The 25,017-nt window shown below is 44.4% G+C and overlaps 1 protein-coding gene across 2 annotated transcripts in view; it reads left to right on the top strand.

Moving 5' to 3' along the window:
• The window catches only part of tecrb (trans-2,3-enoyl-CoA reductase b), a 38,944-nt gene extending 16,017 nt beyond the window's left edge, over window positions 1-22,927 (top strand). For both annotated transcript variants that reach the window (XM_084318064.1, XM_084318063.1), the window contains 10 exons: window positions 7,053-7,104; window positions 7,236-7,280; window positions 8,883-8,986; window positions 12,053-12,168; window positions 13,184-13,289; window positions 15,761-15,839; window positions 16,035-16,078; window positions 17,961-18,018; window positions 18,809-18,897; window positions 21,774-22,927. In XM_084318064.1, coding sequence (XP_084174190.1) covers window positions 7,053-7,104; window positions 7,236-7,280; window positions 8,883-8,986; window positions 12,053-12,168; window positions 13,184-13,289; window positions 15,761-15,839; window positions 16,035-16,078; window positions 17,961-18,018; window positions 18,809-18,897; window positions 21,774-21,947 — 867 coding nt within the window. In that variant the 3' untranslated portion in view covers window positions 21,948-22,927. The remainder of the gene's footprint in view (window positions 1-7,052; window positions 7,105-7,235; window positions 7,281-8,882; window positions 8,987-12,052; window positions 12,169-13,183; window positions 13,290-15,760; window positions 15,840-16,034; window positions 16,079-17,960; window positions 18,019-18,808; window positions 18,898-21,773) is intronic.
• The last annotated feature ends 2,090 nt before the right edge of the window (window positions 22,928-25,017 follow it).

Below are 25,017 nucleotides of genomic sequence, written 5' to 3' on the forward strand. Positions count from 1 at the left end.
CTGTCGGCCTAAATGGACGAGAGTAGATAATCAAAGTGAGAATGAATGAGATAACAGACGAATAGTCTATGTACTTAATATTGATGAGTTGTTATAGAATAGAATATAAGTACTTTATTGATCCCAAGGGAAATTCAGCACTACAGATTGTTCACAAGGTAGTCAAAAATCACAAATAAGAATAAAATACAGTCTGGGATATAAATTCTAAAATATACAGTAAAAATAAAAGTTGCTGTAAAAAGTCCAGGAAGATATGCCAGAGGTTGTGCTCAGTGAGGCAGAGAGAGAGAGAGAGGTGTGTGTGTGTGTGTGTGTGTGTGTGTGTGTGTGTGTGTGTGTGTGTGTGTGTGTGTGTGTGTGTGTGTGTGTGTGTGTGTGTGTGTGTGTGTGTGTGTGTGTGTGTGTGTGTGTGTGTGTGTGTGTGTGTGTGTGTGTGTGTGTGTGTGTGTGTGTGGTGTGTGCGCGTAGAATGATTTCTCTATTAACATGCAGTTTTCTGTTGAATTAAAAGACAAATGAGCTATGAATAGATATCTTAAGTAACTAAGAATAATAATAATGGTACCTAAAGAAGACAGAGCGAACCATGTAGTGTACATAAATATGTCAGATATCTGGGTTAGCATGCCCCCCCCCCCCTCCCCAACACAATCCATCCCCCTGCATTATATTTAGGCACAGGCGCATTGTAGCCCACTGGAATAACCAGTGTAGTGTAACTGAAGCACAACTGATGATTAGCTAATTCTATTAAGATAATGCAGTCCTCTAAAGTTAGGCGAGCTAGCTCAAATTAGCTTGAATACCTCTGGTGCCTCCTACTCTTACCAGTCGCCACGGTGACGAGGAGATGTCCAAAAAGTAAAATGAAGATGAACTGATACCAACATGTTTTGGACATGCCCTCCCAAAAATCACGTTTTGAATGAAAAAAAAAATAAAGTTCAGTGTCTGTAGCACACGTGTCGAGTCGAGATGGAGGCCGGCGTCTGTAGCACATGTGTCGAGTCGAGATGGAGGCCGGAGTCTGTAGCACACGTGTCGAGTCGAGATGGAGGCCCGAGTCTGTAGCACATGTGTCGAGTCGAGATGGAGGCCGGAGTCTGTAGCACATGTGTTGAGTCGAGATGGAGGCCGGCGTCTGTAGCACATGTGTCGAGTCGAGATGGAGGCCGGCGTCTGTAGCACATGTGTAGCAGCCGTCTAACTTCCCACCCGCTTCCTGGGGAGGGAGAGTGCGCGTATAATTGACCCTTGTGATTGGAGGATCAAGGACAGAGGGCGGGGTTTGAGATGGATCAATTTATATTAGAGAGAGAGAGAGAGATCAATTTATATTGGAGAGCGAGAGATCAATTTATATTGGAGAGAGAGAGATCAATTTATATTGGATTATTGGAGAGAGAGAGGCGCGACTATGACACTGTGTCCTTGTTAAACAGGCTACTGTACCCAATAAATACAAATGGCACCTTTTGGAACAGAAGGCACACACGACTTGTGATTGTGAAATTAAGTAGCGAGGCCGACCGCCCTCCCAAATTTGAATTTGAACACACATCGAGTTTGATTATTTTTTGTTTTCGTCCGGTTCGAACCGGTAGTTTGGACTTCAGATAAAAAAAAACGACGGCCCTATTAGCCTACACAGCACAACTGTCACGGGTGATGCATTGTGACACACGGTCAACATTTGTTTGGAACTGGTGCCGAGGGCAACGGGGAACGGGCCGGGCGGACTTCAATCTTAAAGGGAAGATCCACTCTTAAAATGGAGTTCACTTCACGTGTTACCTCTCCGTTGGACGAGACTCTAGTGACGATGTCATCGAGAGACAAATACCGGAGCCACTCCATAGACTGTTTAATAAGTTAAGTTCTACTTTATTATCCCCTGGCGGACATCTGTGTCCTCTCTGCATCTGAACCCTCCTAACTGTTCAGGAGCAGTGCGGCGCCCGGGGACCAACTCCAGCTGTAATACCACCAGTACCTCGGTCAAGGGACCAACTCCAGCTGTAATACCACCAGTACCTCGGTCAAGGGACCAACTCCAGCTGTAATACCACCAGTACCTCGGTCAAGGGACCAACTCCAGCTGTAATACCACCAGTACCTCGGTCAAGGGACCAACTCCAGCTGTAATACCACCAGTACCTCGGTCAAGGGACCAACTCCAGCTGTAATACCACCAGTACCTCGGTCAAGGGACCAACTCCAGCTGTAATACCACCAGTACCTCGGTCAAGGGACCAACTCCAGCTGTAATACCACCAGTACCTCGGTCAAGGGACCAACTCCAGCTGTAATACCACCAGTACCTCGGTCAAGGGACCAACTCCAGCTGTAATACCATCAGTACCTTGGTCAAGGGACCAACTCCAGCTGTAATACCACCAGTACCTCGGTCAAGGGACCAACTCCAGCTGTAATACCACCAGTACCTCGGTCAAGGGACCAACTCCAGCTGTAATACCACCAGTACCTCGGTCAAGGGACCAACTCCAGCTGTAATACCACCAGTACCTCGGTCAAGGGACCAACTCCAGCTGTAATACCACCAGTACCTCGGTCAAGGGACCAACTCCAGCTGTAATACCACCAGTACCTTGGTCAAGGGACCAACTCCAGCTGTAATACCACCAGTACCTCGGTCAAGGGACCAACTCCAGCTGTAATACCACCAGTACCTCGGTCAAGGGACCAACTCCAGCTGTAATACCACCAGTACCTCGGTCAAGGGACCAACTCCAGCTGTAATACCACCAGTACCTTGGTCAAGGGACCAACTCCAGCTGTAATACCACCAGTACCTCGGTCAAGGGACCAACTCCAGCTGTAATACCACCAGTACCTTGGTCAAGGGACCAACTCCAGCTGTAATACCACCAGTACCTTGGTCAAGGGACCAACTCCAGCTGTAATACCACCAGTACCTTGGTCAAGGGACCAACTCCAGCTGTAATACCACCAGTACCTCGGTCAAGGGACCAACTCCAGCTGTAATACCACCAGTACCTCGGTCAAGGGACCAACTCCAGCTGTAATACCACCAGTACCTCGGTCAAGGGACCAACTCCAGCTGTAATACCACCAGTACCTTGGTCAAGGGACCAACTCCAGCTGTAATACCACCAGTACCTCGGTCAAGGGACCAACTCCAGCTGTAATACCACCAGTACCTTGGTCAAGGGACCAACTCCAGCTGTAATACCACCAGTACCTTGGTCAAGGGACCAACTCCAGCTGTAATACCACCAGTACCTTGGTCAAGGGACCAACTCCAGCTGTAATACCACCAGTACCTCGGTCAAGGGACCAACTCCAGCTGTAATACCACCAGTACCTTGGTCAAGGGACCAACTCCAGCTGTAATACCACCAGTACCTTGGTCAAGGGACCAACTCCAGCTGTAATACCACCAGTACCTTGGTCAAGGGACCAACTCCAGCTGTAATACCACCAGTACCTTGGTCAAGGGACCAACTCCAGCTGTAATACCACCAGTACCTCGGTCAAGGGACCAACTCCAGCTGTAATACCACCAGTACCTCGGTCAAGGGACCAACTCCAGCTGTAATACCACCAGTACCTCGGTCAAGGGACCAACTCCAGCTGTAATACCACCAGTACCTCGGTCAAGGGACCAACTCCAGCTGTAATACCACCAGTACCTTGGTCAAGGGACCAACTCCAGCTGTAATACCACCAGTACCTTGGTCAAGGGACCAACTCCAGCTGTAATACCACCAGTACCTTGGTCAAGGGACCAACTCCAGCTGTAATACCACCAGTACCTTGGTCAAGGGACCAACTCCAGCTGTAATACCACCAGTACCTCGGTCAAGGGACCAACTCCAGCTGTAATACCACCAGTACCTCGGTCAAGGGACCAACTCCAGCTGTAATACCACCAGTACCTCGGTCAAGGGACCAACTCCAGCTGTAATACCACCAGTACCTTGGTCAAGGGACCAACTCCAGCTGTAATACCACCAGTACCTCGGTCAAGGGACCAACTCCAGCTGTAATACCACCAGTACCTCGGTCAAGGGACCAACTCCAGCTGTAATACCACCAGTACCTTGGTCAAGGGACCAACTCCAGCTGTTGATTGATTGAAAATTGTATTAACAGATTGCAGAATGGGTACAATACAGTACAGCTCAATACACACACAATTGTTAAGGGGATGCAGACCAGAGAAAGACTTTAGTCTTGTTTACATCAGGGTCCCCCATTTTCAATTCATAATTGCAAATAATTCTGTAATGCCAGTACCTTGGTCAAGGGACCAACTCCAGCTGTAATGCCAGTACCTTGGTCTAGGGCGATGGCAGGAGTGTGTACCCATCACATTTTAGTACCTGGACAAACATGCAAACTCCACACAGAAAGGCCCCCAGGACCTTCTTCTCTTGCTGTGAGGCACCACGACACAACCATAGGATGGATGGATCAGCAAGACATGATCACAATGTCGCAAAAAATGACCAATAGACAAACTCATACACCTTGAAACAAGAAGAGAGACGCAGAGAGAAGAAGAGAGAAAACAAATGGCTTAGGATGGGTGGGGACTCCTGTCGGGACCAGCCGAACATCCTTGTAACCAGGAAGGAGTAGGTCAAAGGTCAAAGGGGATTATAGTGCTAGTACATTAACCTTTTAGGAACTTAATGGCTCGTGGAACAAATGAAAACTTGGATCTATTTTTAGTAACGGAGGGGGGGGGGGGGGTGGTATCGACGCCCATATTATGGCAACTATTCAAATGAGGAGACATGGGGCCTCTGGTCGCCCACGACGCCATTTGCCTCAGCGGTCTGTCTCTGTAGATGCGTTCCATGCTTGGAAACGTGATCCCTAACAGTTTACTGGCTGTTGTTGTACAGTTCTCCTGACGAGGTCTGTTTCTGTGCCTCAGTAGCACATTTGTGCCAAACCAGCAGATGATGCAGAAGGTCGGTTGAGGCACTTTCAATAAACACAGTCAATCATCTGGAGCATTTTGTTGACAGCGATTTCTTTAAAGGGCACATTTGTTGGGTCAGTCCACACAGGTGTGTGGTCGATGCCAAACTACCTGTAATAATCTGTTACAGATTGTAATGGCTCCAGGCTCCAGCACAATGCAAGCTACCTGTAATAATCTGTTACAGATTGTAATGGCTCCAGGCTCCAGCACAATGCAAGCTACCTGTAATCTGTTAGATTGTTTTGGCTGCCCATCGTTAAAAGTAGGGTGAGAGGATTGCAGCTTTCTAAAATCAATGGACCTTTTGTTGTCGAGGTGTTTAGGAGAAGGTTTGACTCCTCCCACTAATTTAGGAAGTAGTCTTAAGACTTGACTATTTCAATGTCAATGGACGGACTCCAAAAAGTGTCGGATGCAAGTCTTGATGCCCTGATGTCCAGTTTAGGGAGTCGCTGACGGCAGTGTTTATAGATATTGACTGTTGTCCCACGATCCTTGGAACAGCACTATGTAATTTGTGCTTTTAGGGTGGAATTTCCAGGGAGTTACTTGAGTTCTTGTGGAGCCACACTAAGATATTATGGGACAACATTGTTAATATCAATATGAGTTGGTATGTTGGTACTTGTCATTGTAGGTGACTGAATATGAGCCCGTTCCTACTTCAGCTAGTAAAACATTGGTTTGAATTCCAGCAAAATATGATCGATAAATAATAGATTCTCCATTTTTACGGTCTAATAATGGTCCATACTACACACCTGTTCAAATGAGACTGAGCAAAAGTCAAACCAGTTTTTATTTTCTAAATATTGCTGTTCATTTGAGCAGGGTTGGAAGTTTAATAAAAACTGTTTAATAAAAAGTAAAAAAAAAATAATAATGTTACCTACAGACTGAGATTATGTAATCTGGGATGGTAATTTCTAGTCTAATAATCCTCCATGTTCTCCTCCATTGGGGAAGGCCTCAGGGGGGGGGGGGGGGGTTATGTAGCGTCTAAGCTGCTCCACCATGAGGGTAAGGCCGTCTGAGCAGATAATGGGAATGGGGTGACGGCCTGAACCACCAGACTCTAAACCTCAAGCCTGGGGGTTACTGGCCCCGTTAGCCTGGCCTGTAATAGTTATGTGTTTGTTGTACGAGGTGTGTGTGTGCGTGCGTGTGTGTGTGTGTGTGTGTGCGCTTATTTGTCAGTGTGTGCTATGGCTAAACGATGTGAAAGAAAAAAAAATTGCGATCTCGATTCATAGACCTATGCGATCTCATTTCTAAATTATGACTATTTCTTATTGTATTTTTTACTTAAAAAAAAATGTTTGAATCGTGTGAGAATCGTGATATCAATTCTTAGAGAGAAAAATCGTGAATCACATTTGAGCAAGAATCGTGCAGCCCTATTATATTTATACATATTACATATTTATGTATCCATTATTGCGAGATATTTTAAATTTTTTATTAAAATGTTCATAGATTTTAATGACTGAAATCTATTAGAATATCTTCTCAATTTAATGTCAATTCTCTGCTAATTTCTTCCTGTCTATAATTGTGCCAACTTTATGCAAATTGTATGCCTACTGTATGTCTTGGGCTGCAATTCTTGTATGAAAGGTGCTATACAAATAAAGTGTATTATTATGTCTGAAGCACGTTTCTCAATCTCACCCTCTCTTCTTGTATGGGTGTTTATTTATTTCCGATATAACCTATTGAATTCTTTCCTATTGCGATATCAATAGGAATTTTATATATTGTTCTGACCTAGTGTGTGTGTGTGTGTGTTTGTCTCTGCATGGTTCCGTCTTCTTGTCATTGTGTCTATTTCAGGGCTAGTTTGTGCCATTGCAGGCACCCCTGGCACAATGTAGGGTATTTCAGCTGTGTGCGTGTGTGTACAGCTGTTAGATGGTCCATGTCTACAGGGTGTGGGCATAGCCAGAGCTAAATTTACCCCCAATCACAGACATCAAAGGAACATTAGATCTATTCGTGTGTGTGTGTGTGTGTGTGTGTGTGTGTGTGTGTGTGTGCACACATCCTCTCACTCATCTTTTGTCATTTTCAGGTCGAGCCAAATGCCACCATCGGAGAGATCAAGTCTATGTTCCACAAGAGCCGTGAGTGTCCTCATAATTGTCCTCATAATTGTCCTCGTAATTCAGCATCGTGATCAGTCAACCTGGGCGGAAATAACTGTGTCCTTTCTGTCCTTATCCGTCTGTCTTTGTCCTCCATCCGTCTGTTTCAGATCCTCAGTGGTACCCGGCCAGACAGTCCATTCGCCTGGACGCCAGTAAGATCACTTGTTTTATCATTTTCTTTCTGGTTTTGTCGTGCTGTATAAGGATGCACTGATGCTGAGGGCGGCTACGTGGCGTAGTGGGCAAGGCGCTCGCCACGAAATGCTGGAGACGCTGGGCTCGTCAGTTCGAGCCCAGCGCTCCACATTTGCTTTCAGTTTAACTGGTTGTCCGTACTAATACACATTGGCCGTATTAGGGGGTGGGAAACTGATGGGTGGGGATCGGGCGTTGTGGACAGCGACTCCTACAGGTCGGTTGGTGCGCCTGCGCAGTAGAATCAGGAAGTGTCGGGGGCAGCGTGAGCCTCCCACGCGTTACTCCTCACCACTGAGAGATCGAGCTGCGCAGGTGAAAAGATGCGACTGCTGTTACCTCAAGTACCGGAGGGGACTTGTGCTATGTATGACTTAGTCCACATTGCAGCCGGCTTGTGGGAGGCAAGAAACAGCGTCCGTGACAGGGGAGGGTTGAATTGGATGATACGAAATTGGGATGGGAGAAAATATAGAAAATGGGAGAAAAAGTGGATAAAAAAAAAAAGGATGCACTGATGCTGGTGTCTGACACCAGGCTAAAGCGGGGTATCTGTTTTGGGAGAATGTTCCCCTATGACACCTGATGTAAACAGCTACGGGCAACATGTCCGAAAGAAGGGATTCTTGGCCCATAGAAGCATGTTGGAGAAAAATGGTCAATCCAGTCAATCCCAAAGCAATGGGGTCTGCATTTGTACTGTTCAGTAAAAGCAATGGATTGGATTGACACTTGGTTTAGAACTCTGTATCAGTTATCAGTAGTGAAAGAGTATTATCCGTGCATCTTTAGTACAGTAGAATGTAGCAGGGGTTTCTCCTGGCTATGACCACTAGTGAAAGAGTTATCAGAATAAAATCGGAATCGGAAAGGTCTTTATTGCCAAGTAAGTTTGCACATACAAGGAATTTGTTTTGGTCGTTTTGGTGCAACATTAACAGAAAATGAAGGTAAAATAAAATGGAATATATAAAGTAAATTAATATAAAAGTATAATATAATCTTTAGTAGTGTAGAATGTTTTTAGACAATTTTGTAGACAATTTGGTCTATCTCAAGCCCCGCCCTCTTTCCTTGACCCTCCAGTCACAACTCGGGAAGAAACTGTTGTGATTGGAGGATCAAGAAAAAGAGGACAGGGCTTGAGAGGGGTCAGTAGCAAGGCTTAGAGGGAGACGGAGTGAAGGAGACACAGGAGAGAAGGTTCTGGTGGGGTTTGATCACCTGGGTGTAGAATCTGCACCTGTGGGAGGCGTACAATGACTTTTCAACCTTGAAACCTGATCTGAGACCAGATCTTAAACGTTAATTTGGATGCAAGAGTTCACATAGACGTTTCACAGGCCCACAAAGTCAGAGCACCATTTGTTGTACCCAGATTTTACACCCCAGTGACATCACAAACACAATTCTCAAAAAGGGGCGGCATTCCCCTTTTCTAAGCGGACTGCCCAAGATTTTATACGAAAGGGAAACCATGCAGTCGCACTTGTCTGTATCTGTGCTAAAGTTCTTACTGTGTGTGTGTGCGTGCGTGCGCGTGTGTGTGTGCGCTCCAGAGGGGAAGTCTCTGAAAGATGAGGACGTCCTCCAGAACCTCCCGGTGGGAACCACTGCATCGTTCTACTTCAGAGACTTGGGTTCTCAGATCAGCTGGGTCACTGTGAGTAACACCCGTCTGACACGTTTACGTCTCAGCCATTTAGCATCACGCTCTCGTCCACTACACTGTCTGCTACAGCAGAGATCAGTCCTAGTCTCTACTACACTGTCTGTCTGCTACAGCAGAGATCAGTCCTAGTCTCTACTACACTGTCTGTAACTGAGGGGTACAATTCCCTGACTGTATTACTAGATATGATACTTACTACCACTACCTTTGTACTTAATATTCGGCCACCCAGTACACGGCATAAATATATTATGATGAACACTGTCACGTAGATGAAACGGATCCAACACAAATGTACGAATTAGAAATAGGTCTTTATTTCTACACAGCGATGGTGTGTAGAGCAAGCACTTAATCAAATCAATCACATTTATGAATGGAATTAGTATGCACTTTTATGGCAAGAGTATTCGTCGGTATATCAATAGAGAATGTCCAATCTCTGAAGGCGCAGGTGGTACATATACGACCTGGAATAGTTTAAGGAATAACAGCAATGATACTTTAATGATTATATACTGGACACACTAGGGGGGGTTAATCCGGTCGCTTGTAAGCCGACAGGAGTAGGAAGGGGGGGGGGGTAGAATCCGGCTGCCTCATCCGGCCAAGGGTATCCCAGGTGAACCCACTGTAGTGCCGTTCAATGCGCCGGCGATCCTTGGACCACAGATGAAAGCAGGTGGACTCTTTGTGGGCCGGCGTTCTCCGGTCCACGGAGGAGAGACGTGAAGCGACCTCGTCTTGCAGAGCGTCTCCTCACCTTGCGTCCTCTCCAGGGGGGGGGGTTCCAACACACGGCAGTGTCGGGGGTCTTTATCCATGGAATAATCAAAGTATACAAAGCATAATCCGTGCCTGGGAAGGCGGGCTGTCGTCGGTAGAATAATCCGGTATACAGGTCCACTCGCTCGTCGGCTCTGGGGCTCCTCGGGTGCAGCTTCACGTGGGGTCAACCACCCTGGATAAGCAGCCAGTTCTCTGCCCGAAACGATGGGGTACTGACTACGGTAGTATTCTCACTGCACGAAGCACTATATATTAACAGACTATTATTAGCTTAATAGACTACGTCCAACTCGACGATATAGTGCCAAATATGACTATTCAAATATTAATATACACGATGTCTCAATACCGATGGTAGGCGAACTTGGCCTTACTCCCACACGTGGCGTCGCGGGGAGGCTTTACGTCTGTGACTCTATTGGAGGGTAAGAAACTGGACTGAAAAGGAAGTCCTACTTTAGTAGCGCAGTATATATACGCACTATGAACAAATAGTCCCATCAGTGATGCGGTAGCCAGATTCCTACGCGGAACTAGGACTTGTTCGTACATGTGGAGCGGTACGTTTGAACTGGGTCTGAGGGGTATGGCAGCCTGGCACCAAGGTCTCGACCAATAGTAGAATGGAGACTATTATGGGATGTTCAGTAGGCTAGAATGGATATTCAATGCATATTGTACAAGGAATATACAAGGGATATCAGGGAATATTAGAGAATATACAAATACAATTAAATATATATATATAAATAAATATATATATTCGGTTTAATCTGGCCCTTCACAACACTGTCTGTCTACTACAGCAGAGATCAGTCCTAGTCTCTACTACACTGTCTGTCTACTACAGCAGAGATCAGTCCTAGTCTCTACTACACTGTCTGTCTACTACAGCAGAGATCAGTCCTAGTCTCTACTACACTGTCTGTCTACTACAGCAGAGATCAGTCCTAGTCTCTACTACACTGTCTGTCAGTGTCTACTACAGCAGGGATCAAACAACATCGTACCTGCTTCTTGGCTCTATTCCCAACATGCCTGCAGTCCTCAGGCCAACAACACACACACACACACACACACACACACACACACACACACACACACACACACACACACGCACACACGCACACACATAGCCACAGCTGAAATACCCCTCATTGTTCCAATGGAACAAACGACAAACAAACACAGGTGGCAATACAAACACACTCGCCGACAAATGTGCACACACACACACACACACACACACACACACACACACACACACACACACACACACACACACGCACTCATGCAACAAAAACATGCGACCATTAGCACACGAGAGAGAATGAGGGGAGAGAAGATAGAGAGGGGGGGGGCGGGGGGGGAGAGGGTGACTTTACTGTGGGGTCAGAGCAGGTGTGTGTCAGAGGAGAGAGAGAGAGACGGAATGAGAGTGAGATATATGTATCTGTCATGCCTGTCATCCAGCCTGTGTTTATTGACAGTATGAACAGATAGTCAGTCTGGGTTTATTGACGGTATGAACAGATAGTCAGTCTGGGTTTATTGACAGTATGAACAGATAGTCAGTCTGGGTTTATTGACGGTATGAACAGATAGTCAGTCTGGGTTTATTGACGGTATGAACAGATAGTCAGCCTGGGTTTATTGACGGTATGAATGGATAGTCAGCCTGGGTAATTAGAGAGGGAGAGAGGGTGTGTGTGTTAGAAAGAGAGAGAGAGGCGGTCAGGTGGCGTAACGGAGATTGCGTTCGTCACCAACCCCGGAGCGGCTGGATTCGCCTGTTCGAATCCAGCTCACAGCTCCGGGGTTGTCACCAGCTTGGCTGGCCGTTCACACTAATACAATTGGCAGTATTAGAGGGTGGGAGAAGCTGGTGGGTGGGTCCGGGTCGTTGTAAACAGCGACACTTACAGTTCGGTCGGGGCGCCTGCTAAGCGCGGATAGGATCTAAGGGCGGTAGTGTGATCCTTCCACACGCTACGCCCTCTCAGTGAGAGTCCGCGCTGCCAGGTGAAAAGAAGCGGTTGATTGGCTAGACGTGTGTCGGAGGAAGCACGTGGTAGCCTCCACTCTCCCAGACCGACTGTGGGGGGTAGGTGCGCAGCGGCCAGGAAGGGGATTGGGAATTGGCATAACGACTAACATTGGGATGGGAGAAAATCGGAGGAAAAAGGAGGGGGAAAAAGACCTAGACCATGTTGGTAAATGTTCATGTCAGTGTTATTTAGAGAACCTCTTCGTCCTCCTCTTCCTCAGGTCTTCCTGACGGAGTACGCCGGCCCTCTGCTCATCTACCTGATGTTCTACTTCCGAGTTCCCTTCATCTACGCTCCACAGTATGACTTCACTACCAGTAACCACTGGGTCGTACAGTGAGTGTCCCGTTACAATACACACACACATTACATTACAATACACATTACATTTAGGGGTGGAACGGTTCACAAAATCCACGGTTCGGTTCGTATCACGGTTTTCGGTTCGGTATACTTTTTTTTTTTCTTTTTATTATTATTAACGCTCCAAAAATACCATACATCAACATAAGATATATAGCCTAAAAATAATCCAACTTTTCAGTTATTCTCAAGGACGTAGTCATGCAAAAACTGAAAGAATGAGGCAGTTTGACATCAGGCACATTACATTTGACAGTGACGGTTAGAGCTAGGAGAGATTTTGGTACAGCAAGAGGGGAGGCATTGCTGATTTTAAAACATGCTTCTCATTTATTTGGTAAAAAAAAAAGTTTACCTTTTAATAATGTTTGGCACACAAAGACCGAACTGACTGAAAAAATTACCATACACATTACATTACAATATAATACACAAACATTACCATACACATTACATTTATAATACAATACACAATACATTACAACACATAACCATACACATTACATTATAATATAATACAATACACAATACATTACCATACACATTACATATACAATACACAATACATTACCATACACATTACATTACAACACATAACCATACACATTACATTACAATAGAATACAATACGCAATACATTACAATACAATTCAGTATAAAATACAATACGGTATACTGTATAGTACAATACAGTACACAATGCAATACATTTTTTGGTTATTTCCTGTTGATCAGTAGGCTGTTTGACTTGATTGTTATATGTGGAAATGATGTAGCATGTTCATATCGTTCACGTAATCCACGCTACAGCGTACAGTACTGACGGGGATAATGCCTGCTGTTGTGTCCCGATGCACTGTACAAAATTCAGACATGGCGACTATTACTGTAAAAAGCACATGCACGCAAACAAAGAAGCTATCGCAGACTGTGCGGCTCCCGAGAGCGCTGCATGCTGGGTAATGTAGTTGTCTCTGTGCTCTTGCAGTCTGGCCTGCATGTGTCACTCCTTCCACTATGTGAAGAGGCTGCTGGAGACTCTCTTCGTCCATCGCTTCTCTCATGGAACCATGCCACTACGCAACATCTTCAAGGTGAGACACCGACTCTCTCTCTCACTCTCTCTCGCTCTCGCTCTCGCTCTCACTCTCACACACACACACACACACACACACACACACGGTAACTCCGGGCTCATCCTATCCTGTTCCCCGTATACTCTGGATTAGTGTACAGCCCAATTTCAAACCAAACACTTGGCCGCTCAAGGCGGTAACTCAGTCACCTTTCTCTCTCTCTCTTTTTGAGACCGTGCGCACTCAAAGATTTCCATTCTGGCGACGTTTCAAAACCGTATGTGATTCTGGCTAAACGTGAGGGTTCCTTTGTGTGTTCTGAGTGGTGTCTTGGCAGGTTACAGTGGCTGACGAATTGGCTGAGGGATCAACTGTCTAATGGAGGGCTGATGGAGGGTCCCGTAGACCACCTAGCTGCTTGACAACAGTCTTCACTGTCTATGGAGGGCTGATGGAGGGTCCCATAGACCACCTAGCTGCTTGACAACAGTCTTCACTGTCTATGGAGGGCTGATGGAGGGTCCCATAGACCAGGGGTTCCCAAACTTTTCAGGCCAGGACCCAGAAAATAAGGCGTCAGAGAGCCGCGGCCCAATGCACATCGTCAGGCTTTTTTTTTTCTTTTTTTTTTGCCAGGCGACCGTTTTTTTAAGCCAAATATCACTTCAATCCTATTAAGTTAGTTCAAGTTAGTTATTCATTTATATGTGCTATTTATGAGAGGGCTAACTTGTTGCAAAATAATAATGATAATAATAATAGCCTCATTAAAATACTATTGTTGCTTCGGTTGTTTTCAGCGTTTTATGTGCATAATCTGTTATTTAGTTTGAAATGTTCGTTGAAATAAGTAGATTTTTTTGTTTTTGTTTATTTATTAAGTTAATATAAAACCATATAGTCACATTTTAGAATACAATAGAATAGAATACAACTAGAAACACTGTCCTGGCCTGCTTCTAAGTTCAGTGGCCTGACAAAAAATTTAAAAAAATAAAGAATATATATATATATATTTTTTTGGAAATCATCTCGCGGCCCACCTTTGGGTCGCGACCCCGACTTTGGGAACCACTGCCATAGACCACCTAGCTGCTTGACAACAGTCTTCACTGTCTATGGAGGGCTGATGGAGGGTCCCGTACAGGCAGGGTCCCTGCACAGCGCCCCTGGAGCGGTTTGGGGGTTTGGTGCCTTGCTCACGGGCACTTTGGCAGAGATGGTGATCACTGATCACGATAGGTGTAATACCAGCCACTCTCTATAGGTGTAATACCAGCCACTCTCTATAGGTGTAATACCAGCCACTCTCTATAGATGTAATACCAGCCACTCTCTATAGATGTAATACCAGCCACTCTCTAGAGATGTAATACCAGCCACTCTCTAGAGGTGTAATACCAGCCACTCTCTATAGATGTAATACCAGCCACTCTCTATAGATGTAATACCAGCCACTCTCTATAGATGTAATACCAGCCACTCTCTATAGATGTAATACCAGCCACTCTCTATAGATGTAATACCAGCCACTCTCTATAGATGTAATACCAGCCACTCTCTATAGATGTAATACCAGCCACTCTCTATAGATGTAATACCAGCCACTCTCTATAGATGTAATACCAGCCACTCTCTAGAGATGTAATACCAGCCACTCTCTATAGATGTAATACCAGCCACTCTCTAGAGATGTAATACCAGCCACTCTCTATAGATGTACTACCAGCCACTCTCTATAGATGTAATACCAGCCACTCTCTATAGATGTAATACCAGCCACTCTCTATAGATGTAATACCAGCCACTCTCTATAGATGTAATACCAGCCACTCTCTATAGATGTAATACCAGCCACTCTCTATAGATGTAATACCAGCCACTCTCAATGTTGAATATGAACTTGAATATGACCTGAATATGACCTGAATGTAGGGGTGTAACGATTCGACCTCACAACGATTCGATTTGATTACGATTCTTCAGGCAACGATTCAATGCATCATGAAATATCTTCATTTGACCACGATTCGATTAGATGCGATTTGATTAATTTTCGATCAGTTAATTCCCCCCAAAAAAATTTATACACAAATGTGGCTGGGGGAACTGATTCACTCAGCATGAATGGACTATGGTCAATAAAAAATCGACATTAAAATAAAAGAAATGTTAAAATAAAAGATTATATATTTTTTTATAATCGATTCTTAAATGTTCAAATCGATGCAGTTGAATCGTCACCTTAGGATCGATGCATTGTTACACCCCTACCTGAATGTGACCTGAATATGACCTGAATGTGACCTGAATGTGACCTGAATGTGACCTGAATGTGACCTGAATGTGACCTGAATGTGACCTGAATATGACCTGAATGTGACCTGAATGTGACCTGAATGTGATCTGAATATGACCTGAATATGACCTGAATATGACCTGAATGTGACCTGAATATGACCCGTCCTTGAACCTCTCTTGTGTTCCAGAACTGTACCTACTACTGGGGCTTCGCTGCATGGATGGCGTACTACATCAACCACCCCCTGTATACGCCGCCCAGCGAGTGTGAGTACAACCCCCCTCTCTCTCTCTCGCTCTCGCTCTCACTCTCTCTCTCTCTCTCGCTCTCACTCTCTCTCTCACACACATACATGTTTTGTATACTCCTACTCGATACAGTCCTATGTCGAGTGAGCAGAATAGTATACTGTAGAAACTTCACCGTGGTTGAATTGGAACAATGTGTGTGTCTCGTTGCAGACTACGGGGAGCATCAAGTGAGACTGGCCCTCGTCATCTTCCTGGTAAGCAGTCCTTTCTGTAGACCCTCCCCCTCCTTCTGTAGACCCTCCCCCTCCGGAGCGGCAGACCCGGGGGCCCGAGACCTCATCATCGCTGTGCTGCTGACTTCCTGTCTCTGGTTGCGTGTTCTCAGTGTCACTGAGTGCGTGTTTCTAGTGCTCTGTTACGCCATACAATTTTTATCTATAGCACCTTTAAGTATTTTAAGTTTATCAAAAGTGTGCCGCGCTTCACACGGGTACATGGATACACAGGTACATGGGTACACGGTACACAGGTACACAGTACTTTCATAGCAACAGGAGGAGCCGTGACAAACGCTTCCTCTGACCATCTGCTGACACTACCAGCTGAAACGGCTATAATTACACACAGCCCCAGCGTTCTCACTGACGTGGTTCAGCCCTCAGAGACCCGACAGGACTGTCCTTCCTGGGTCGCAACGGGGTCGCTAGACGACCAGACCACCAGTGGCATCCCCTGGCAGGAAACCATGTCATGTAGGAGGGCGGGGCGGGGGGGGGGGGCTAAGTAATGCTCCACATTTAGGCTAAATCTTGGCGAGGGGGGGAAACGGACATGTCCATTTTCAAAGGGGGCCCCTTCATTTGATTTCAAACCGTTATTTAAACTCGAAAGGCAACTTGGGGGTTTCCCCCGTTGACGTCGAGTGTACATAAGCAAAACATAGAGTTAAGCGAAAGAAAAAAAGGCATATAAAATCACACGACATATACAATCACAACAATTAGACGAGTAAGGATAACAATCGATTAAAACACGTACAACTTGATTGACAAATCAAGGTTTTAAACTCTGCAACAGAGGGACGAATATCAAGCTTTAAGGACAGTTGGAGTTCATTCCATGAGCTAGGGGGCATATTTACCCTTTGGAGGGGGGGGGGGTTCTGAGCAATTTCCACAACCGAGATGCTTGCCATCCAATTGCAGACAAATGCTATTCTTACAGAAATCTCAGAATCAACCAACCAAATCACAGCATGGATTGTTCTATGGTGTTCCTCAAGGTCTTAATGTGCTATTTTGGAGAGATTGTTGACAACAATTCTCGAGTGGTTATATTCTGCACCAAACCTATGTAACTACCTGTCGAGCATGACTGGCACAAGAGCAAGATGGCCGCCATGTAAATATGGTCAATAGCCCTATGAGCCCTTTTTGTCCACTCCCCTGCCCTCAGAAGTGTCTACTTTTTGTCCACTCCCCTGCCCTCAGAAGTGTCTACTTTTTGTCCACCCCCCTGCCCTCAGAAGTGTCTACTTTTTGTCCACTCTCCTGCCCTCAGAAGTGTCTACTTTTTGTCCACCCCCCTGCCCTCAGAAGTGTCTACTTTTTGTCCACTCCCCTGCCCTCAGAAGTGTCTACTTTTTGTCCACCCCCCTGCCCTCAGAAGTGTCTACTTTTTGTCCACTCCCCTGCACTCAGAAGTGTCTACTTTTTGTCCACTCTCCTGCCCTCAGAAGTGTCTACTTTTTGTCCACTCTCCTGCCCTCAGAAGTGTCTACTTTTTGTCCACTCTCCTGCCCTCAGAAGTGTCTACTTTTTGTCCACTCCCCTGCCCTCAGAAGTGTCTACTTTTTGTCTACTCTCCTGCCCTCAGAAGTGTCTACTTTTTGTCCACTCCCCTGCCCTCAGAAGTGTCTACTTTTTGTCCACTCCCCTGCCCTCAGAAGTGTCTACTTTTTGTCCACTCCCCTGCCCTCAGAAGTGTCTACTTTTTGTCCACTCCCCTGCCCTCAGAAGTGTACTTTTCATTGTTCTCTGCGCTCGACGGTATACAGGCATCCAACCCCCTCGGCTGAAAGCCCACACTGAACACTGAACACTGAACACTGTGTCGTGTCTCTATTTTCATCCTCAGTTCTGCCAGGTCGGCAACTTCTCCATCCACATCGCCCTCCGGAACCTGCGCCCACCAGGTATTGATTGATTGATTGATTGATTGAAAACTTTATTTAACAGATTGCAGAATGGGTACAATACAGTACGGCTCAATACACACACAATTGTTAAGGGGATGCAGACCAGAGAGAGACTTTCGTCTCGTTTACATCAGGGTCCCCCATTTTCAATTCATAATGACATTTATGACATACTGTTGTTGACATACTATGACACACTATGACATACATGACAGTTATATATCATGACATTTCTGACATACATGGCATACAGGTATACAGTACTGTTACATTTGTACACCACGCAGTACACTCTCCTGTGTGAATAAACATCAACGCCAACACACACACACACACATGAGCATTCGGTAACACTGCAATTGGAACCGTTATTTATAAAGTAATATAAGGCATCGAAAACAACAGTGGGTTATAGTCGGAGGACATGATCGGAGCAATAAATATCCAACATTCTTTACTATGATCACGGCACAGCGGTAGTTCTGCGATGAGAGCCGTTGGCTAACCGCTAAGTGCCCATAAAGCACAGCTTCCCTGAGGTGTTTTTACACAATGGTTACCAACACGGTCACCATAATGGTTCTTTTGACATATTAAATAAAGAGTCATATTGAGGAAGATTCAGAAAGATGTTGGCTAACTTGACAGCCCTCCATCCTCTCTTCCCCTCCTCTCTCTCTCTCTGTATCCCTCTATCTCTCTGTCACTCCATCCTCTCTTCCTCCTCTATCCCTCCATCTCTCTCTCTCTCTGTCCCTCCATCCTCCTCTTCCTCCTCTCCCATCAGGCTCTAAGACGAGGAAGATTCCCTACCCGACTAAGAACCCTTTCACCTGGATCTTCCTGCTGGTCTCCTGCCCCAACTACACCTACGAGGTCAGACACTCTCTTTTGAAAATGACGACGTGAAGGACCATGTAAACGTTAATTTCACGTTAAAAAAAATAAAAATAAAGGTGCCATAGATAACATTCAGCCACTAGATGTCCCACTAGAGCTCCAGCATGTCTCAACTAGAAGCACGTTTATCAGATCGGGTGCATTCCACGTGGGGAAATGGGAAGTAGGGAGGGGATACATGCCCGGAACATGTATTATATATGTATATTGACTTTACTTACTTCTTAATGACTTTTTTTTACTTACTTTCTTTTTACTGTATGTAGCACACTCTCAGCATTTCATCATAAAGTATTCTGTATTTTGTTGTGACAAATAATAAACAAATTTGAAACTTGTAAACAACATTAATTTTGAACCCGCAAACATTTTATGAATATCCTTTTAGGAGGAAAAGCAATACTGTATTATGTATTATGTGTTATCTATAGCACCTTTTAATAAAAATAGGATTGGAATTGACAACATGGAATTGACAACATCGTTATGTAACGGCGCCTACACACGGCGAGCAACTTGATGGGTCGTTTTATTGTGATATGTTGCGCTCTGTTAGGTGGGAAACGAATGGCAGCCTGAGCGTGACATAAGAGCAAATGTTAGGGCAGAACGTTTTCTCACAGAACTGTTGCTCATTTCTGTAGCCACGCGATGTAAGCGCAGGAATTTTGATTGGCTGTCGATGGAGCAAAGTTCAGCAGTTCAGCGGAGGTGGACTTTTTGCTGGCGACAAACAAAATTCACCGTCGTAACATCAGCCGATTTGCCCACACGCCACCCGGCTCTGTTTAGAGTGAACAGACTTCCAGAGATTTAGAGAGGGAGAGGGAGAGAGAGGGAGAGGGAGAGAGAGAGAGGGAGAGAGGGAGAGAGAGAGGGAGGGAGGGAGAGAGGGAGAGAGAGAGAGAGACGGAGAGGGAGACAGAGAGGGAGAGGGAGACAGAGGGTGAGAGACGGAGAGAGAGAGAGAGAGAGACAGACAGAGAGGGAGACAGACGGAGAGAGAGACAGACGGAGAGGGAGGTAGAGCAGTCGTCTGGTAATGCGGAGGTTCTCTGTTCGATTCCCTCTCCTTCTGGGCAGAGTGAGCAAGACACTTTAGCCCTGATTGCTCCCGATGTGCAGGTCGGCACCTTGCATGGTCGCCTCCGCCGTCGGTGTGTGAATGTGTGAGTGAATGGGTAAAATGCGAGGAACAAATTGTAAAGCGCTTTGGATAAAAGCTCTATATTATAAAAGCACCATTTAGAGAGGATGGTGTCGTTACATGGACCTGCATGGCTGAACTTTGCTAATTTTATAAAGGGATTTGCTGACTTGAAAACTACATTTCACTAAACAATCCCCATTAATTAGTAATTACTACACGTGTAGCAGCTACTGTCCCTGGGGGTAAATATGCAGACGGTGTACAATGTGCAAATAAGTTCAGTGACTTGGCATTTTATATGGCTGAAAATACCCTCAAGTTATGAAGTTCACTATACTGTATAAAGGAAGGATTGTTGCTGCCCTCTAGTGGTCGGATGTGGAAGTAATTATTATGTGTGTATTGGAAATACAGTAGGCCTAAACTGATTACAGTAATATTATGAATAATAATAGTATTACTAATAATAAATTCATACAATAATTGCAGCCCCAATCTGCTTCTCAGCAGTAAAATAGACACAAAATGAGCATAGAATAGACAGAATAAAAGCAATGCAGAGAATAATAGAAATGGTAAAAGCAATGCAGGTAATAACGATAAACATATTGACTCAGAGTCTTTCTTCCTCGTTAGATGGTCATAAAAACACTTCAGTTTGAAGTCACTTCATTTTTCTTTGTCCGTTTTGATGGTTATCCTAGTTTTTATTCTTGTTTGATACACACTGTTTAAAGCCCATCAGTCTTTCTTCCTGTTTGATACCTACACAGTGTAAAACCTGACGCAATACTTTATCCCTTTGATAAATGTTAACTAACTTTTCCAGATGATTACTTAGGTCAAGTAGGTTTATGGACGCTGTGCTTGGGTCTAACAGGACAAGAATTGAGACCTTATTTGCGTCAGAGTTTAGTCTGAGGTCGCTAATTATTTTTAGTAAGAGCAGTATCAGTGCTGTGGTATGTTCTGAAGCCTGATTGAAATTCCTCCAGTAATTCCTCTTGAGTTTGCAGCTGTGTCCCAGCTGGCTAGCACACATGTGCAGGCATGCCGGAACGCTGAGATTGTAGGTTTTGATGGGGGAAAAGTGATTTTATATATATGTGATTTTATATATATTTTACACTTGTAAAATATATAATTGCTAGGGCTGTCAAAATTAATGCTTTAACTCTGGAGATTAATTTAAATTATTTAAAGCGTTAAAACATTTTTATCTAGATTAATCTATGGAGTGAAAATTTTTCAATATAATATAAGAAAGAGGTCTAGCTGAGTCAATGTTGATGGTTTTGTTGAACATTTGTATTTCACAGGAGAGAAACTGTATTCAAAGAAAGATATTAAAATAGTCTTTGAATCTAAATATATTTTCTTTGTGTTGATTTTACATTAATTCCATGATTTTACTAAAGTAAATATCTGTTACAAGCTTCGGTCTTAAGTAGAAAAATGCGATTTTTAATCTAGATTAATTACAGAAAATTGTGAGATTAATTAGTTAATTTTTTATCTATTGACAGCACTATTGCATATATATATATACAGTATATTATCTTTTTTTATTGTTATTAATTTTTTTCAATTTGGCCCTCATACAATCTGGTACCAAGTACAGTGCAGATTGCAATATTATGTATTGTTCCCAAACCTGTGCGTGTGAGTATTGACCCCCTCTCCTGTTGTCTCCCTGCTGCAGCTGGGCTCCTGGCTGGGCTTCACCGTGATGACCCAGTGTCTGCCGGTGGCCTTCTTCTTCCTGGTGGGCTTCATCCAGATGACCGTGTGGGCCAAGGGGAAGCACCGCAGCTACCTCAAGGAGTTCCGCGACTACCCCCACCTCCGCTCGCCCATCCTGCCCTTCGTCCTGTAGAGGAGTCCCGCGACTGCCCCCACCTCCGCTCGCCCATCCTGCCCTTCGTCCTGTAGAGGAGTCCCGCGACTGCCCCCACCTCCGCTCGCCCATCCTGCCCTTCGTCCTGTAGAGGAGTCCGAGGCGGAGCTACTCGCCCCCCCCCCCCCCCCCCCCCTCCCATCCTACTTTCCCGCGAGGGAATCGTCCCTTTCTAAAAACCCTATCGGACCCTTTCTCACGTCTACACTGGAACTGATGGGACTGACATGGTGAAAACTCAACTCTACCACCAACCTCTTTCCTTGTTAATCCCTGTACTCAACTCTACATCCTGCCCTACCCCACCTCTCCTGTACTCAAACCTACATCATGCCCCGCCCCACCTCTCCTGTACTCAACCCTACATCCTGCCCCACCTCTCCTGTTCCTGTACTCAATCCTACATCCTGCTCTGCCCCACCTCACCTGTACTCAACCCTACATCCTGCCCCACCTCTTCTGTACTCAACCCTACATCCTTCCCTGCTCCCACTGCTCCATATTAACACTGAGGAAAATGTACAAGACCGCAAACCTTCACTCTGAACTGTTCTGCTGACAAGCAACCCCTTCTGATTGGCTGTTTGAGACTTTTCTGTGTGTGTGTGTGTGTGTGTGTGAGGTCACGGGGTGGTCCTTCGTCTTCCTCACGTCCTCTCAATGTGATTCTGATCTCAAAATGCCAAGAAGACACAGAGGTGGAGCGAGAGAGAGAGGGAGACGTTGAACCGCTCCGGCTTCACCCAACACGGGTGTTTTGTCTTTTCGGGGGCTGGTTATTTTTATCTGGTGAAGGAAGAAGGTATACATGAAATCTTAAGACGGTCTCAATATTTGTCCCCGAATCTGATTTTTGGAAACATGATAAACTGTTGGTAGTCCTCTCTGTTCGAGCTTTCATTTTGTTGATGTCTTGTCGAGGTAATTTATTAAAAAAAAGAAAAAGAAACCTAACCACATCATGCTGTTGCCTTGCTTTCTTATACATTGACTGCATGTTGCAGAGTCATTATTCTACAAGAACCTAAGCTCCCTCTAGTGGGGAATTCCTCCCCAGGCTTGAACCTCCAAGTCTCGTGGCTGCCCAGTAGTGCAATATTTTCGTTTTTTGTTATTTGTTTTATTATGATCCCCATTAGCTGTCAAATGAATGACCACTAGTCTTCCTGGGGTCCTCACAAGAAAATAATACAACAGGATATAAATACAGAATACAATTAGCATTGCAAAAAAAAAAAAAAAGCATAGAGGAAATCAAAAATGTATGGTCAACATTGAAGATGCAATGAATGGTTGTATTCATACTAGTGCTGTCAATAGATTACATTTTTTTTTACTAATTAATCTCACAATTTTCTGTAATTAATCTAGATTAAAAATCGCATGTTTCTACTTAAGACCGAAGCTTGTAACAGATATTTACTTGAGTAAAATCATGGAATTAATGTAAAATCAACACAAAGAAAGTATATTTAGATTCAAAAACTATTTTAATAGCTTTCTTTGAATACAGTTTCTCTCCTGTGAAATACAAATGTTCAACAAAACCATCAACATTGACTCAGCTAGACCGCTTTCTTATATTATATTGAACATTTTTCACTCCATAGATTAATCTAGATTAATGTTTTTTAACGCTTTAAATAATTTAAATTAATCTCCAGAGTTAAAGTATTAATTTTGACAGCCCTACACATTTGCACCCCCCCCCCCAAAAAAAATACATATCTAAAAGGTAACAAATGTATCATAAATAATAATAATACATTGGTTTAATTTATATCATTTCACTCTTTAATGTTTTTTAAATAATATGTATTCTTTACTTGCCTCTTGGATACTGGTAGCTTGTTCCAGATTTTAAATGATTAGTCCTACAGGTGGAGGAAGTACCAGGTCACCACTGAGCACCTATCTGGTGAAATGAGTGAGACTATTTTCATAGTCATAATAATAACTTTATCAATAATAATGTAATTGATCAGCTAAATAGACAGTTCAAGCCAACGGGTGTTACTGTAACAGATGTCTTTCATGCTAGCCAGGGTTACAGTCTCCTCGTGGTGTTTAGTTTCATTAAAAAAACAAGGCTTGAGACTGATGAGGCCAATTTAGAGTTAGAACAACCAAAGAGGCAAGTGATTTCCATCAGAGGGGCATCGAACAGATTTAATCTAGTCGCGTTCCAGATGTAAACTTGTTTATATCCAATAAAGAGATAGTGGAACCATTGAGCACGAAGCAATCAATAAACGCACCCTTCTACAAAAAAATATATGTGGTCAATTGAGCCTCTCACAGCTGGTGGAGTGACAGTTCTTGGTTGTAAGGACCGCCGCCTAGAAATGCCTGAGTTGGATGCAGAGACACTGGATGAACTGTTTTTCAGAGCGTGTTCCAAACTGATCCAATGAGAGATTTGAAGGACTGATACTAAAGACAGCTGTTCCAAGTTCACTAAACCTACTTTGAGATGTCCCTCTCTGACATTGTTGAGGGGGAAAAAAAGTATGCATTTAGTTATGAACGCACGTCAAACATACAATTGTTTGTCTTGTTTACAAATTAGTTTACTACGCAATACTTTGTCAAAGTTATGTGTAGAGTCGGAAAAGAATGCACAATATTAATTCAATGGAAGTGGAGTTTTAAGTGATCAGGTTTCCCCTATTAAACTGCTAACGCGTCTTCACTTTTTAACGGACAGACAATTACAGTAGAATAAGATAAAAAGGTGAAATCAAATCAAATGGAATATAAACTAAATTAGAATAGAAGCATTTAGAGAATAGAATTATAAAAAATAAAATAAATAGGCCAGGGCTGTTACAACTGTGCAAAGACATAGCTATGGTCTGGTTGAGTTTGTGTCTTCATTGCTTTTCTTTAAAACTCTGGTTGCCAAGCAACCTTTCAAAATTCCCACCACCAACTGTGGTACACAAGCTAAACCATGATGATGCAACAGTCCCAGTCGGCTTTGACCAGGTCTGGACAGGTTGTGAAAGGTGTCTGTCTCAGCCGGGGTCCAGCCAGGTCTGGACAGGTT

Source organism: Notolepis coatsorum (genome assembly GCF_963971535.1).
Source record: "Notolepis coatsorum genome assembly, chromosome: 7".
Taxonomy (NCBI): Eukaryota; Metazoa; Chordata; class Actinopteri; order Aulopiformes; family Paralepididae; genus Notolepis; species Notolepis coatsorum.